Source organism: Rousettus aegyptiacus, unplaced genomic scaffold (genome assembly GCF_014176215.1).
Source record: "Rousettus aegyptiacus isolate mRouAeg1 unplaced genomic scaffold, mRouAeg1.p scaffold_m13_p_17, whole genome shotgun sequence".
Lineage (NCBI taxonomy): Eukaryota > Metazoa > Chordata > Mammalia > Chiroptera > Pteropodidae > Rousettus > Rousettus aegyptiacus.
In genome coordinates, this window is record NW_023416292.1 from 353,219 (window position 1) to 370,535 (window position 17,317).

The 17,317-nt window shown below is 39.3% G+C and overlaps 1 protein-coding gene across 1 annotated transcript; it reads left to right on the forward strand.

The window, feature by feature from the left end:
* Positions 1-244: 244 nt before the first annotated feature.
* Positions 245-16,661, forward strand: LOC107503189 (olfactory receptor 10J4-like). Its single transcript, XM_036235273.1, is given in 9 exon segments — positions 245-343; positions 455-558; positions 3,231-3,352; positions 3,355-3,415; positions 3,417-3,526; positions 3,529-4,181; positions 14,043-14,223; positions 16,156-16,319; positions 16,467-16,661. Coding segments are annotated over 9 exon segments (1,689 nt in total).
* The last annotated feature ends 656 nt before the right edge of the window (positions 16,662-17,317 follow it).

The following is a 17,317-nucleotide window of genomic DNA, read 5'->3' on the forward strand; positions in this document are numbered from 1 at the left end:
AGTACACATGCCATGTCCCCAGTTTCTTCTACATTCAAGTACCTGGAATGTGAGAGACACTCAATGAATATTTGTTGAAGGGATCAGTAAATGAATGGATCAATTTCTAGAACACTCAAATTGAAAAGTATCTCAGGCAGAGATCCTTTAGCTCTTGAGGTACAGAGAGCCTAAAGTGTGAGTGGCTTGCCTAATGAAGCTTCACCCTTAAACATGATTGGGTTCTGAGGCCCTCTCTCCAATGATGGCCATGAGGCAAGAGCTCCTCTTCATCCACTCAGCAGAGCAAGATGATGTCTTGATGCAAAGACTTCGTTTCTGTGGAAAACCCCAGACTGCCTGTGTACTGTTTATGTGATGGAATTGATAAGCTTCTTATTAAATGAGATCCCCAGACACCATAGTATTTGAATATTACTTAACTGGTTAATTTGTCTCAAAATGTAATTTTCAGAGTACCACACTGAGTGAGCCAGAGAATTGGGAACAATTTTTTGGCTTTGAGGAGAGGGACCCAAGAGTCCTGGAGCATGGGAGAATGGTTCTTTCTGATGAACTGTAATCCAGACTTAAAGGGATAGGGTTATGGGGGAGGTACAGGGAGCCTGGTGCTGTATTCTGTCCATTACTCCCAGATCTGACTTACTAGGGAAAGGGTTTAACCAATAGAACCTAGTGGGTTTAGAGTTTTTCTTCTAGTCCTCCTCTTCAGCAGCGTCTCTGTGTGTCATGTCTGCCACAACACAGCAGGAATGCTGGCAAGCAAGGTCCCATGCTCTCAAGCCTCATTCTCCTGAAGCCTACATGAGTCTCAGACCTGTCTGGTGGGATGTAAGTCATACTCCAAGACTCAGTGAAGCAGTCTAGAGGGGGCCTCATAGACCTTGCCTCATAATGGAAATCGCCTTCTCATTTTCTTTTCTCTCCTGGGAATACTATCAAGTGGGAAAACAAATGTACAGCTGTGCCACAAAACTTAGGAAATAAAAAAATATATAAATACTGAAGGAAAAAAAACACTCAGAAAAGGTTATCTGGGCATTAGCTTTAAAAATCTCAGGTAGAATTTTCAAAGAACTTAACTGGTTAATTTGTCCTAAAATGTAATTTTCAGAGTACCACACCGAGTGAGCCAGGAGAATTGGGAACATTTTCTAGTCCTTGCCACTCTCTATCACAGTTCTAGTCTGTGGAGCTTGGAGACAAGAAATGGAACATCTGACCCTGGTTGGATGAACCTATTTCTCCTCCTTATACTAGTAAAAGCATATTACCAAAACAGAAGTTTTCATCTTTTCCTTTTTTTCCTGCCCAGATATCTACCCGAGTCCAAGAAGGTGTTAGTGAATGGCTGGCTAAAATTTCATGAGTGCAGGATCCAAAGTAGGGGTCCTGGACACAGGCATACTTGCAGAATTGCTGCACCAGGAATACCTTACCCTTTTCAATCAACATCCAGATTCTCCCCCTAGTCTTTGGGATTCATACCCCTGCTTGAATATGGTTTCCTTCTCTGCTATCTGCTTCCCTTAATTTCTCCAAAAGACAGAAAAACATCCTCTAAACTGTGGGCTGCTATACAAATGCTATCTAGATGAAGACTGACCACCTTCTAACCTCAAGGCAGATTTGGGAGAGAAGAGAAGATAAAATAATGACCCAACATACTCATATTTTAAAATTTATGCTCATCTTTATCAACAGTTACCATTCATTGATAGTCTACTCTATACCAGACCAACTACTTAACTCATTACAGGCATCTCCTCATGTAATCCTTCCATTAGTCCATCTCACAGGTAAAAACACTGGGGCTGAAATGTGTTTCTAAGGTCATATGTGAAGTAAGTGGACTTGGGATTTGATCACAAAGGTTTTTGGTTCCAGACAAACCCCACCTCATCTCTACACATTTTACAATCTAGAGTTGGAAAAGAAAAGGGAAATGAGGATGAACTTTCTAATCATTAAAGATTAGAGAAATTAATGACAAGAACCATCCATGAATAAGAAAGAGGGGGGGGGAGAGAGAGAGAGAGAGAGAGAGAATAAATGTGTGTGTGTGTGTGTGTGTGTGTGTGTGTGTGTGTGTGTGTGTGTGTTGTTCTGTTTGAGTGGGTCTGACATACAAGTAGGACCCAGGTCTATGGGGAATGAGGATGGGGAGGACAGTTAAAGGGAGGGAAGCAGAAACTTAATGTATTGTTTGTCTGCTATGTATCAAGGATTGTGCTTGGCTATTTACAAATAATAATTCATAGTAAAATTATGAGTAGATATTATTCTCTTCATTTTATAGATGAGAAGTAGAAACAAGTGAAGTGGGCAAAGAAGATCAAGCATTCCACCACTTACACTGAGGTTAAAGTCAGAGATTTCTAAAAAATTAAATATTTTGTTGTTTTTATCACTGTTTCCTTATAGTTACTGGTACTTCAAATTTTTAATAAGTTTTAGACTTTTTATTGTGCTTAACTAGAGACTGGCAAATAGAAGCAGAAAATATCTTCCACACAGAAAGAAGACTCAGGTATTAAAACAAGAGTTATTTGGAGAAAAGCAGAGCTGACAAGAGAGTTGGCTCTGGATCAGAAGATGTCCTCAGTCCACACACTAGTATCTCTTCAAGAAAAAAGAGATGTCTCCTACCACTGCCTTATTCCACACATTAGTCATTTTAAATTTGAAACGTGAGAGGGGGAAGTGTTATGTACCTTGATTTACTAAGCCTTCTGATTAGAACGGAAGCTGGCCTCTTACCTCCCAGAAGTGTGACTCATATGGGGAGATCTGTCCCTAGTTTGAATCTTCCTTTTAAGAACATCCCTTTGCACTGGGTCTCTGACATATGATGGACCAATGTTGGTCTAAAGTAGATGGGTTTTGGTGGAGTTCCAGGACTGCGTACACTCAGTCTGGTGACTTCTCTGGTCTTCATCTGCTTCTAGCCAAGTTTGTTAGGTACTTCTACTACTTTTTTTACATATTTACATATTTACTCCCCCACCCCCATCTGTCTCTAATATCATGGCATAGAGAAACTTGAGAAGTCTTTTGAGCATTTGACAGTGTCTAAATGCTGACAATTTCTGAAATACAAAGTTATACGCATTTTGAGTTCCTGCATATGGCTGAGGATGAACTTGGACCAGCCTACTGTTTCCAGCATGAATGTTCCACCTTCCTACTTTATATCTTTCAGACCCAAATTTCTACTTTATATCTTTCAGACCCAAATTCTCCTCAGAGCCAAGATTCAATTTCATGGTATTCACAGAGTTTACCTTTGAGGCCTTCTCTATTTTTGGATGGCAGTACACACTCATTCTCTTTGTGGTCTTGTTGGTCTTTTACCTGTAACCCTTGCCTGCAATGTTATCATCTTGACAGATATCTGCATCAACTGTCAACTTTATACCTATATACTACTTCCTGAGTGTGCTATCCATTTTTGAGACCTGTTATACAGTGGCTATTATCCCTGGAATGTTTTTCAGTCTCCTCATTCCCCAACAAGGCATTTCCATTTCAACTGTGCCACCTACTTCTATCTCACTTTTGTTGGCAACAAGTACGTCCTGCTGATGGCCATGGGATATGATCACTACATAGCTATCTATAACCTCTTATGGTATTCAGTCATCATGGGCAAAAAAACTTGTATACAATTGGCAAACATATCCTGGAGCATTGGCCAAAGCACAGCCAACATTCAAGTCTCTTCTGTGTTTAGCCTGCCCTTCTGTGATACCAACATCATCTCCTGCATTTTTTGTGACATCTGACCCTCAGTAAAGCTCTTCTGTGCTGACATTACCATCAAAAAATGTATCACTTTGTTCATCAATCTGTGTGTTCTTGGTCTGACTATGATACTGATCTTTATCTCTTATGTCCTGATTGTTACAACCATCCTCAAGATTACATCTGCTGCATCTGCTCAGGGTAGGAAAAAGCCCTTTCCTGCTTGTGCCTTGTACCTCACAGTGGTCATTGTTCACCATGGCTGTACTTCCTTCATCTAATTAAAATCCAAATCCCTAAATTCCCTGCAGGATAGACTCATCTCTGTGAGCTACACTGTCATCACTCCCCTACTAAACCCTGTTGTAGATAGCCTGAGGAACGAAGAGGTCCAAGATGCCTTACTCAGAGCTTTGGGCAGAAAGCCCCTTGCTTATGTGTATTCAATCTTAATAAGAATAAATTTAAAAGAATTTGGTGAGGTGTCATAGTAAGGGAGCCAGTCAGATAAGAGATTGTATGAGGGCACCAGGTACCTGATCTGGGAAGCGTCTGGGAATGAAAGTGATATAGTGAAACGAGGAAGAAAAAGATTAATGAAAAATGAAATGAATGGATTTTCCAAGATTGATAGATGGGATTACAAAGCTTGGTGAAAATTGAATAAGGTAGCGTTAGACATTATTCCTGTTATCCTTGGCATAAGATATTGTAAAACAGTGAAGGTGGGAAGAATATATCATATCATAGCACAGGAATTTATGTAATCTGAAGCTGGCTTCAGCATGAAAATCAGGGACACTAAAATAGTAAGCTCTTCATTATTTACATATAACACTTCCTATGCTACATTTTACACTATAATCTAAAATTTTTTCCACTTCATTAATTATTTACCTTTTGCCTACTACTACATGTGTAAACCCTAGACAGCTATGTAAGACACAAGCTATGATCGCCAGTTCGCAAACTGATTGAGAAGGACATACACAGCTACACAAGGGTCCTTCCTGGAGCACCTGGTACAGGTGATCAGAGACACTGCACCACTGGACTACACAGGACATCTACCACATAAGGCCACTCAACTAAGACAGGGAAACATAACAGATCTACCTAATGGATAGAAACAGAGAGAAATGAGAAAACCAAGAAATGTCTCAAATAAAATAACAGTAGGAAATGTCAAAAAAAGAACTAAATGAAATAGAGGTAAACAACCTACCAGATACAGAGTCCAAAACACTAATTATAAAGACACTCAATGAACTTAGGGGAAGAATAGATGAACTCAGTGAGAACTTTAACAAAGAGATGGAAAACATAAAAAAAAAAAAACAGTCTGAAATGAAGAATACAATAACTGAAATTAAGAATGCCTTAGGAATAATCAACAGTAGATTAGATGAAGTGGAGGATCCAATCAGTGATTTAGAAGATAAGGTAGCAGAAAACACCCAATCAGAACAAGATCAAGAAAAAAGAATCCCCCCAAAAGTATACGGATAGTTTAAGGGGCCTCTGGGACAACATCAAGTGTACCAACATGTACATCATAGGGGTACCAGAAGGAGAAAAGAGAGCAAGGGATTGAAAACCTATTTGAAGAAATAATGACAGAAAAGTCCCCAAACCTGACAAAGGAAGTAGACATACAAGCTTAGGAAGTGCAGAAAGTCCCAAACAAGATAAACCCAAAGAGTTCTATACCCAGACATATCGTAATTAAAATGCTAAAGGTTAAAGACAGAGTCCTAAAAGCAGCAAGAGAAAGGCAGCTAGTTACTTATAAGAGAGCTCCCAAACTGTCAGCTGATTTCTCAACAAAAAATTTTCAGCCCAGAAAGGATTAGCACAATAAATTCAAAGTGACAAAAAGCAAGGACCTATAACCAACACTACTCTACCCAGTAAGGCTATCAATTAAAACTAAAGGTGAGATAAAGAGCTTCCCAGACAAAAAGAAGCTAAAGGGATTCATCACCACCAAGCCAATAGTCCAAGAAATGTTAGAGAGACTTATATAAAAAGATGGAGAGAAGACATAAATATGAATAATGAAATGCCAATAACTACATATATGTCAATAATTACTTTAAATGCAAATGAATTAAAGGCTCCAATCAAAAGACATAAGCTAGCTAGATGGATAAGAAAACAAGACTTCATACATATGTTGTCTACAAGAGACTCACTTCAGATCAAAAGACGCACACAAAATAAAAGCAAAGAGATGAAAAAAGATATTTTAAACAAATAAATTTTTTTAAAAGCTGATGTATCAAGACTTATATCAGACCAAATAAAGTGTAAATCTAAAGCTATAATAAGGCACAAAGAAGGACATTTGATCAATCTAACAAGAAGACATAACCTAGTAAACATGTATACACCCAACATGGGAGTACCTAAATATATAATCAAATATTGACTAACATCAAGGGACAGAGCAACAGTATAACAGTCATATCAGGGGACTTTAACACTCCACTGACATCAAGGGATAGATCTTCCAGACAGAAAAGCAACAGCAGAACAGGGACTTTAAACGACACACTAGACCAGATGATTTTAATCAGTATTTTTAGAGCATTAAATCCCAAAGAAATAGAATATATATTCTTTTCAATTGCACATGGAATATTTTCCAAGATAAACCACATGTTAGGACACAAAATGGTAAATTTAAAAATATAAAATTATTTCAAGTGTCTACTCCAACTACAGTGGTATGACACTAGAAATCAATTACAAGGGAAAAAAAAAACTAAAAAATGTACGAACACATGGAGGCTAAATAACTTTCTAGTAAACAGTGAATGGGTGAACAATGAGATCAAGGAAGAAATCAAAAGATACCTTAAGACAAACAAAAATGAAAACATAATGACCCAAAATCTATAGGAAAGAATAAAAGCAGTTCTCAGAGGCAAATTCATAGGAATGCTGACCTACTTCAAGGAAAAAGAAAAATCTTAAATGAACAATCTAACCTTACACTTAAAGGAATTAGGTAATAAAAAACAGCAAACAAAGCCCAGAGTGTGTAAAAGAAAGGAAATAATAAAGATCAGAGTAGAAATAAATCAAATGGAGCCTAGAAAAACAATGCAAAAGATCAATGAAACCAAGAAGTGGTTCTTTGAAAGATAAAAAAATGATAAGTTTTTAACCAGACTCATAAAGAAAAAAGAAGACTCAGATAAATGAAATCAGAAATGAAAGAGAAGTGACAAATGACTCCATAGAAATACAGAGTAATATAAGAAAATATTACAGTTATATGCCAACAAATAGGACATCTGGAAGAACTGGATACATTTCTAGAAACATACAATTTCACAACTGAGTCAAAAAAAAACCCAGAAAACAGAAAATCTAACCTGACTGATTTCTACTAATGAAACTGAATTAGTAATCAAAAAACTCCCAATAAATTAAAATACTGGACTAGATGGCTTCACAGTTAAATTTTCCCAAACATGTAAAAAAAAAATTAACACTTATTCTTCTCGAACTATTACAAAGAATTCAAGAGGCATGAATGCTCTCAAACTAGTTTTATTAGGCCATTATTACCCTGATTCTAAAACCACACGAAAACATTACAACAAAAAATTATAGATCAATATCACTCATGAACATAGATGCAAAAATCCTCAACAAAATATTAGTAAAGCAAATTCATTCAATCATATATTAAAAAGATCATACATCTGGCCCAAGTGAGATTTATTCCTTGAATGCAAGTTTGGTTCAATATTTGTAAATCAATTAATGTGATACAGCACATAAACAAAATGAAGGATAAAAATCATATGATCATAGCAATAGACACAGAAAAAAGCATCTGACAAATTCAAGTATCCATTTATGATCAAAAGTCTCAGCAAAGTAGGAATAGTGGGAACATACCTCTATATAATAAAGGTCATAAATGACAAACCCACAGCTAACACCATACTCAATGGGGAAAATCTATAAGCATTTTCCTTAAGATCAGGATTAAGACAATGATGTCCACTTTCACCTCTATTATTTAACATAGTATTGGAAGCCTTAGCCATAGCAATTAGATAAGAGAAAGAAATAAAAGGCGTCCAAATTGGAAAGGAAGAAATGAAACTGTCATTATTTGTAGATGACATACTATATAAAAAGAAGACTAAAGATTCCACCAAAAAAAAAAAAAAACCTATTAGAACTGATAAATACGGTAAAGTTGCAGGATGCAAAATTAATATTCAGAAATTGGTTGCATTTTTATACATCAATAACGAAGTACCAGAAAGAGAAATTGAGAAAACAATCCCACTTAAAATTGCATCAAAAACAATAAAATATCTAGGAATCAATTTAACTAAGGAGGTAAAAGATCTGTCCTTGGAAAATTATAAGTCATTAAAGAAAGAAATTGAAGAAACAAGTAAATGAAAGCACATACTGTGCAAGAAATAGAAAGACTCAACATCGTTAAAATGTCTATACTACTGGAAGTGGTCTATAGACCCTTAATGTATGCAAATGAAAGAAAAATAATTTAGGAGATTAAGATCTCAGAATGGAATGCAGGCTGAGAAAGAAGCTAACTGTATTACAACTGTGCAAAAAAGGAAAGGTGTTGACCTAAGTAACTTGGGAAATGAGTGAAGTCTGTAAGACTAAAGGCAGGAGCAACTATGCATTAGCACTGTCTTCTAATTTTTAAAATTGTTTCCTACAGCTATTCAGATTAAGAATTTTTAAAGTTCCATAAAGTGCTGAACAATTTAAAAAATGGATGACAAATGGCTGAAACCAGGTTTTTCATCATCAGAATGGAAAGTTACAGACAAGCAACAGAGAAGGCCAGAATGATCTCTATAGTAATGAATTATAGAAACCCAGATCTTGGTTTCTAATATCGTTTTCCAAAAAAAGGAACTAGAAATCTTTGGATAAAAGGCTGATTCTAGAAATAGGGTAGGAAATATACAAGATGAGCCTGGAGCATCTTGTAGTGCCTAAAAGTAAGAAAGTGCTTAAAAGACAGATTATAAACCAAAAGATAAAATAAATATTCACAAGTTCATACTGATGGGATATAAATTAGTTACTAAATAATAAATAAATGAAAGAGAATATACAAATATCCTAGGTAGAAGAATTCCAAATAATTTTTACACATACTCCACCCTCATTGATGTAGAACATAATTTTTCTCTTATTAAGAATAAGCTGCAGAGAGCAAATTGATTGTTGACAAAGGGAAAAAGTCTGGGGATATGAGTGAAAAAAGTAAAGGGAAGTAAGAAGTATAAATGTCTAGTAATAAAATAAATAAGCCATGGGTTGTAGTGTATAGTAAATGGAACATAGTTAACAACGTTTATATTAACTTTGTGACAGATGGGTACTAGACTTACTGTGGTAATCACATCATAAGACATATAAATGTAAAATCATTATGTTGCACACCTGAAACTAATAATGCCAACTATATTTGAATTACAAAAATTTAAAGAGTGAACTGCGCATAGCGATTTCCTTCCAAAAAGTACAGTGGGAAAGTGGGATAAAAAGAACTTAATAGTTCAGAAACCTGTAAAGCACTACCTCATCCAGGTAATTAAGAGTAACATCAATAGTGATAAGTCATATTGATAGCTTATTCCCAAAATATGTGATGAAAATGGCACTTTTCCCTGTGTTTTTTCTCTCCAAAATCTTTAATCCTTGGTGATTTTCTTTTCTTTGAACTCTATTGTATCTGCTGTTAATATAGTCATTCCTACTTTCTTTTGATTGAAGTTCGCATGATTATTGTTTTCCATCCTTTTACTTCCTATCTGCCTAAATAACTATATTTAAAGCTAATTTCTTCTAGATAGCATATAGTTGGGTCATGTTATAAAATCCTCTCTGCCAGTATTTGTTTTAATGTGGTATATTAGACCATTTACATTTAATGTAATTATTAATATATTAGGGCTTAAGTCAATATTTTATTTTGTTGTCTATTTTTTTATGTTTTTCTTTTTTTCTTTTTCATGCTTTCCCATGAAAACACACTTGAGAATTGAATCGTATTTTGATTTTTCTATAGCATTTTAAGTAGATCTCTTTTATAGCGTTTTTAGTGGTTGCTCATTTGGGTAAATAACAAGAAATGGGATTGCTGAGTTATATGGTGAGTGTATGTTTAACTTTATAAGAAATTGCTAAACTGTTTTCCAAAGTGGCTGTACCAATTTGCTTTTCAATATTAGAATTTCAGTTGCTTTGCAACCTTGTAAGCTGTTAGTATTGTCAGTATTTTCTATTTAGCTATTCTGAGAGGTATGTAGTTGTATTATAATTATTTTACTTTATATTTCTCTAATGGCTAATAATATTGAGCGGCATTTCATATGTTTATTTGTCATCCTTATATCTTTTTGGTGAAGTGTCTTCAAATATTTTGCCATTTTTAATTGGATTGTCTGTCTTCCTACTCTTAAATTTTAGAGCTCTTTATATATTCTGGAAACAAGTCTATTGTCAAATATTATTTGCAAATATTTTATACCAGTCTGTTGCTTGCCTTTTTATTCTCATATTAGTTACTTTCACAAAACATTTCTTTGATTTTGATGAAGTTCAACTAATCGATTTTGTCTTTAATGATTTTGTTTTTGATGTCATGTCTAAAAACTCCATTACCTAACTCTGTTCATGAATGTTTTCTTCTAAAAGTTCTATACTTCTAGGATTTACATACAGATTTAAGACACATTTGAGTAAATTTTTGTATAAGACGTGAGGTTTTTTTATATATATGGATATCCAATTGTTTCAACATCATTTGTTGCAAAAATTATTCTTTCTCCACTGAGTTGCTTTTGTGCCTTTGTCAAAAATCAATTCTACATATTTGTATAATATTGACTGTCCCATTAAGGAATATAACATGTCTCCTTTAAGATCCCCCCCTAAACACACACACACACACACACACACACGCACACGCACACGCACACGCACACACACAACTTTTGTGTTGCTTCATTTTGTCTTCATTTGATTAAAATATTTTTAGGAATTTTAGCGACAAGCAGGTCTTATGCTATTCCACTGTGTCTTTGCAGTCTTCTCTAAAGAGTGGGAAAAGTTCTCAACCTGCATTCCTCCTTATTACTTGAAAGCAGAGACAGACTTGTTTATGCATTATAGTGCCCCTCATGAAACCAGCTTGTCCTGGATGTCCTCTTCCAGACATTCTACTAAGAAGCATAAAACATGCTATCTCTCTCCAGACTCTTTCTTCACCTCCTCTACCCCTATACAAATCCCTCCGCATAATTTCTTTCACATAGAAATTATTTTATACAAATGAATTTTTGTGAGTCTAATTTTGACATGTCTGAATCCCAGTAGCAACACAACTTAGCTTCAAACTGAGACCCTCATACTACATTCATAATATTTTCCCATGTTTTCAAAATATCATCAATAATGAGATGACTGAAACCTGAACCAAAGTGATGAGAGCAGAAATGGAGAGGAAATATTATTACAAAAGAAAAATCGTACTCTGATCCCAGGTTCAATACGAAACAAGAGGAAGACGGTGAAATTGATGCAGGCCAAGGTGTCCAACTTCTCCGTGGATGTGTACATAGGTGGCTCAACTTGTTCCCTAAGATCAAGTCAGTACAGGTGTCAGAGAGCACTTCATCTAAGATATGTATATATAACAAGCCCAGCGAGAAAAAAACTAAGCAAGGATGACACACACACAAATAGTTGCCAAAGCATCACACAAATTCAATCATACCAGATCCTGATGGATTTCAGTCCTAGTAGACCACTCGGCGGTGCTGGCAGAGACAAGACATGTATTAAGCAGTGACTGGTCGATGCTGGCTCAGATGCTGTCAATCTGCGATGGTCGATCAGCGGAGGCCTCTTCTTTGAGCACAGCAGTCAGGAACCAAGAGATGGAGGAACGTAGTCCCGGGAGGAAAAGGACCATGCTCTCTAAGTCTGCATTAGAGTCGCTTTCAATTTATACTCTATGATGATGTCTTCGGTGTCTCATCAGCCAGTTGCATGGGTGTCTGTTTATCTTACACACTTCGGGTAGCTAAAGCATTTTTTTCTTGGGTTTGCATTATCTGGGTTACACACACACAGACCACTGCAACAGTAGCAACAGGGAGAAACACAACTTTTAAATTCTTATATTCTTATATCACACACACATAGAGAGAAATACAACTTTTAAATTCTTATCTCTCTCTCTCTCTCTCTCTCTCTCTCTCTCTCTCACACACACACACACACACACACACACACACACACAAGAAATCATATTATGTTTGCCACTCGGATTACTGTAACACGAGTCAAATTTTCCTGAGTTGGTGGCGGGAGATCAAGCCCAGCACCAAGAGAAGAAGGTCCTTTGGCAGAGAATGTAGAAAGAATTCAACCCACACACCAAAGTTAAAGTCAAAAGGAGAGTTTATTAGAAAAGAGATAACACTCCAGACAAGGAGGGAGGGACACCAGAGGTAAGAATATGTAGAATGAAAGGCCTGTAGGCAGTTCCCAGCCTTTCATCCATAGGTTCCCCATGGTTTTAGCCACAGGGAATGACTATTAGTTCCTTTTTCTCCTTCACAGGTGTGGGGAATAGGCTGTTAGCAATCCCAGCAGAAATCTTCCTTTGTTCTGAAGATGTCCTCCTGGCTTGGCTGCTGGGCTGATCAGCACATTGCAGTCTCTGAATGTGGCCTGATTAACATTTTAATTTTCTTGCCTTCTTCCTATATTAGAATGAAAGATCACTGTTACCTTTCTCAGTGAAAAAAGCATGAAGTGATTCATAAAAATATGAATGAGTTCAATTGTAAACACACATTGAGTTTGAGGTAATTATGAAGACTAAGTGGAAATAACTCAGCAGAAAGTTGGAAATACAGGTGAGAACCTATGAGAATATAAAATGAGGAGCAATCAATACACTAAAAAAAAAAAGTAAGCTGTTGAGACTGGACATAGCTTGTAAAATTCTTAATCTTTTAGCAGGAAATGAAATGGAACATCTTTTGCAGAGTTAATTTTTTTAGTAAACCTAGTTAAGTTTTCTTCCCTCCTTTTTTTGGAAAAAGGATCCCTCCCTCAAATCCTGATAATTGCCCTGGTGACTCAGATCCTCTGGCTATTTAGAAGGGTCATCAGCCCATTGTTAGGCAGAAATGGTGTTAAGGCTGGCAGAGCCCTTAGAGTCTAGGGGTGTGTGTGTGTGGGTGGGGGGGGAGTGGGGAAGAGAGTTAGGGGGTTGGGGAGGTGGGGGGAGATGGGGGACTTTAAGCCAAAGGTCTTTCATTTTACTCTTTAGGAAACAGTATTAACCAATGCATAATTTAAATAACAAGTTTGTATCTTCTTTTCCTTGTCTAGGGACTGAGGTGGCACTTCAGCAGGAAACCCAAGACCCCACCCTGACTGAGGCACAAAAGGAAACAGCTCCATGAAACCCCTGTAGGTAGGGACTATGGCCATTCTCAGCAGGAAGCAGATACAGAAGAGACCTCCTGTCCCTCAACATCCATACTAATAATAAGGGGGTTCATGGCTCTTAGAAAAGAGGTAGGCAGGAAAGTGAGTTAAGGGGTTTTGGGTCTGCCTGCAAAGACACTGAGGTCATCCTACCTTAGAAGAGGTCTGCCCTAATCCACCCACATTTAAGCAAGCCAGAGGCATTTTTTAACTCAAAGAAACCAGCAGGCAGAGATTTAGGTACCAGATTAAGCTAGTCACTCGCACATGTGCAATGAAGATCTCAATGACTTTCAACTCACCTGAGTCCTACCCCTCTTCAGTGCCTCCTTAACCATTTTAAGGATTTCAGGAGACGAGCCCAAGCCTACTGAGCTAGTGTCACTCCCTTTGACCTTCGGAGGTTCTGCCAGTTAAATTGGCCCACATTTGGAACAAGGTGGCCATCAGAGGGGTCACTCGACCTGCAAACAGTCTTTCAGGCACCCCCTGAGGACCCCGAGATCGCTAGTCCTCCCCACACCTGCCCTGGGGTTGTGTACCGGTCCCCACAAGACCCTGATCCTGTCCCTGACTCATAGAACCAGGCAGCAGTCTTGGCTCCACTCTGGCAATTGGCTCCCCAAGTTCGGGGAGAAACCCAGAGGCCATTCATGGTCTATGTCCCTTTTTCCACCAGTGATCTGTACAATTGGAACCATCAGAACCCCTCATTCTCAGAGAAACCCCAGGGATTAACCTCTCTCCTAAAGACTATTTTCTTTACCCACCAGCTGACCTGGGACGACTGTCAGCTACTCCTCCAGATCCTGTTTACCTCAGAGGAGCGGGAGCAGATCCAGAAGGAGGCTGCAAAGGCGGTAGAACCCAACGGGCAGCCTTCCACCAATCCAGCCCGTGTCCAACATGTTTTCCCGAAAACGCGTCCGCCTTGGGACCCCAAAATTGACCAAGGTAAGGAGGCTCCCCAACGGTATCACCAGCTTCTGCTCCAGGGCTTCTGGTCTGCCACCCGATGACCCACTAACTTATCTAAGGTAAGCGAGGTCATCCAAACTAAAAACTGAATTCCAACTTATCTAAGGTAAGCGAGGTCATCCAAACTGGCGGCGTTCCTGGAACGACTCTTAAAGTTGTACCGGTTATATACCAGAGGACCCTAATAATAGGAGAGCTGTGAATTTAGCCTTTGTCAGTCAGTCGGCCCCAGATATTAGAAAGAAACTGCAGAGGATGGAAGAGTTTGAAGGAAAGAACCTGTCTGAGCTAGTCGACATAGTCCAATGAGTATTCAACAATAGAGATGAGGTAGATATAGCACATATTAAGATGACCAAGATCCTGCTTGCAACCATGCAAGGAGCCCAGCCAAAGGGACCGCCAGGAAAAGGCAGAGGCTGAAAACAGGCACCCAGGGCAAACAATGGACCCAGGAGAGTCAGGTTAGAAAAACACCAATGTGCACATTGCAAGAAAAAGGGACATTGGAAGAATGAGTGCCCTGAAAAAGGACAAGCCCCCCAACAGAAGGCCTTCCTCATCCTTTTCGAGGACGCAGAATGAGGAGGTCAGGGCTCTTACATTATGAGCCCCTGGGAACCCAGGGTAACTTTACCAGTTGGAGGCAAGCCTGTGAACTTTTTGGTGGACACAGGAGCTACCTACTCTGTCCTACAAAGCGCCCAGGGCCCACTCTCAAAGGAAAAGACACTTATACAAGGGGCCACTGGACAAGAGAAATCTTACCCTTGGACCCAAGCCAGAATAACAGATCTAAGAAAAGGAATGATTACCCATTCATTTCTAGTTATGCCAGAATGGCCGTACCCGCTGCTGGGTAGAGACTTGCTATAGAAGTTACAGGCCACAATTACTTTCAAGGGAGAGCATACTGAACTGACTGTCAGGTCAGGCCCACTGGCCATATTACTCACCTGCCCATTGTCTGAGGAATACCTTTTGCTAGAGGAGGCCCTAGCAAACTTGTCAGGGGTCTTGCCTAAAAACTCCCTGTTAACTGAATTCCGACAAAGGATTCCTGGTGTCTGGGCAGAGGCAAATCCCCCTGGCCTGGCAGCACATCATCCTCCTATTATAGTGACTCTGACAAGCTCCCCTACTCTAGCATGGATACGTCAATACCCTATCAGTCAGAAGGCCCGAATAGGTTCATATACGAAGGTTGATGGAGGCAGGAATCTTAATTCCCTGCCACTCCCCCTGGAATTCTCCCTTGCTCCCAGTACAGAAGCCCAGCACCAATGACTATCAACCTGTCCAGGATCTCAGGGAGGTTAATAAGTGAGTTGAGACCATCCACTCGACCATCCCCCACACTTACACTCTTCTCAGCCAATTACCCCCGAGTCATCAAGTATATACTGTCCTAGATCTGGAGAATGCCTTCTTTACTTTTCCATTGGCCAAAGCTAGCCAGCCCATTTTGCTTTTGAATAGGAAGACCCAGACAGACTTTACTTAGGACAGTTGACTTGGACCTGACTGCCTCAGGGCTTCAAACCCTGTTCGATGAAGCCCTAAATCAAGACTTAGTCGAATTCTACCAGAGGCATCCTGAGATAGTACTTCTACAATATGTTGATGATCTTTTGCTAGTGGCTGAAACAGAATTAGAGTGTAAACAGGCTACCGAGGACCTACTCCAGGAGTTAGACAAGAATGGGTATTGGGTATCCACTAAGAAGGTTCAACTTTGCACTCCCCAAGTGATGTACCTAGGATACAATCTACAGAAAGGGAAAAGGACCCTGTCCTCTAGTCAGATCGAGGCTATTCTGAGGATACCCCAGCCACGCACCAAGCGACAGGTTTGAGAGTTCCTGGGAGCAGTAGGTTACTACAGGCTTTGGATTCTGGGGTTCGCAGAAATAGCTAAGCCTCAGTATACTAGTACTGGAGGGAAAGGAGAGGACTTTGCCTGGGGAGAAGAAGAAAGGAAGGCATATGAAGCCCTGAAGGCAGCCCTGACCACAGCCCCTGCATTAGCCCTGCCCAACCTGAAAAAGCCATTCCAGCTCTTTGTTACTGAGGTATGAGAAATTGCAAAAGGGGTCCTGACACAGACCCTAGGACCCTGGAAGCAACAAATTGCATACTTCTCCAAAAGATTGGACCACATGGCAGTAGGATAGCCCAACTGTTTGAGGACCATCGCTGCCACTGCAATCCTCTCTAAGGAAGCCCTAAACCTGACACTAGGGCATACCATCCAGATCATCGCCCCACACGCAGTTGAGCCAATGCTTCGCAGCCCACCAGACCAGTGGATTTCCAATGCTCAGATCACCCAGTATCAGATCATGCTTCTCAATCCACCTCACATACAGTTCCTGAAAACTTCTGCGCCTCAACCCAGCTACCCTATGGCCTGACGATGACCTTCGCCAAACCCTGCATGACTACCTTGAGGTCCTAAAGAACGTCATCTGCACCAGACCAGACCTGACAGACAGCCCTTGGCTGAATCCAATGCTACTCTGTTTATGGATGGATGCAGCTTTGTCTCAGAAGGAGTCAGGTATGCCAGGGTTGCAGTGGTTACCACTGAAACTGTCATCTGGGCATAAGCCCTAAGCTATGGAACTTCAGCTCAGTAGGCTAAACTAGTAGCAGTGACTCAAGCTCTGTGGTGGGGTGAAAACAAGACTGTTAACATATACTCAGGATGGAGTGAAGCCTTCTCCACCAAGCAGGAGACCGCTCAGGTAGTAGCAAAGACATTAGTCTTAGAAATAGTGCTTCAATTTGGCCTACCCATAACACTGGGGTCCGATAATGGCCCAGTGTTCATCGCCCAGACCAGCCAATCTCTAGCAAAGGCATTAGGGATCAATTGGAAATTACATTGCATTTATAGGCCTCAGAGTTCAGGACAGGTAGAAAGGATGAATAGGATCTTGAAAGAAACCTTAACTAAGTTCAAGCTGAAAGCTGATGAAAACCAGGTAAGCCTCCTTCCCTTCGCCCTATTAAGGGCACAGTGCACACCCTACTGGAAGGGAATCACACCCTATTGTAAGGGAATCAA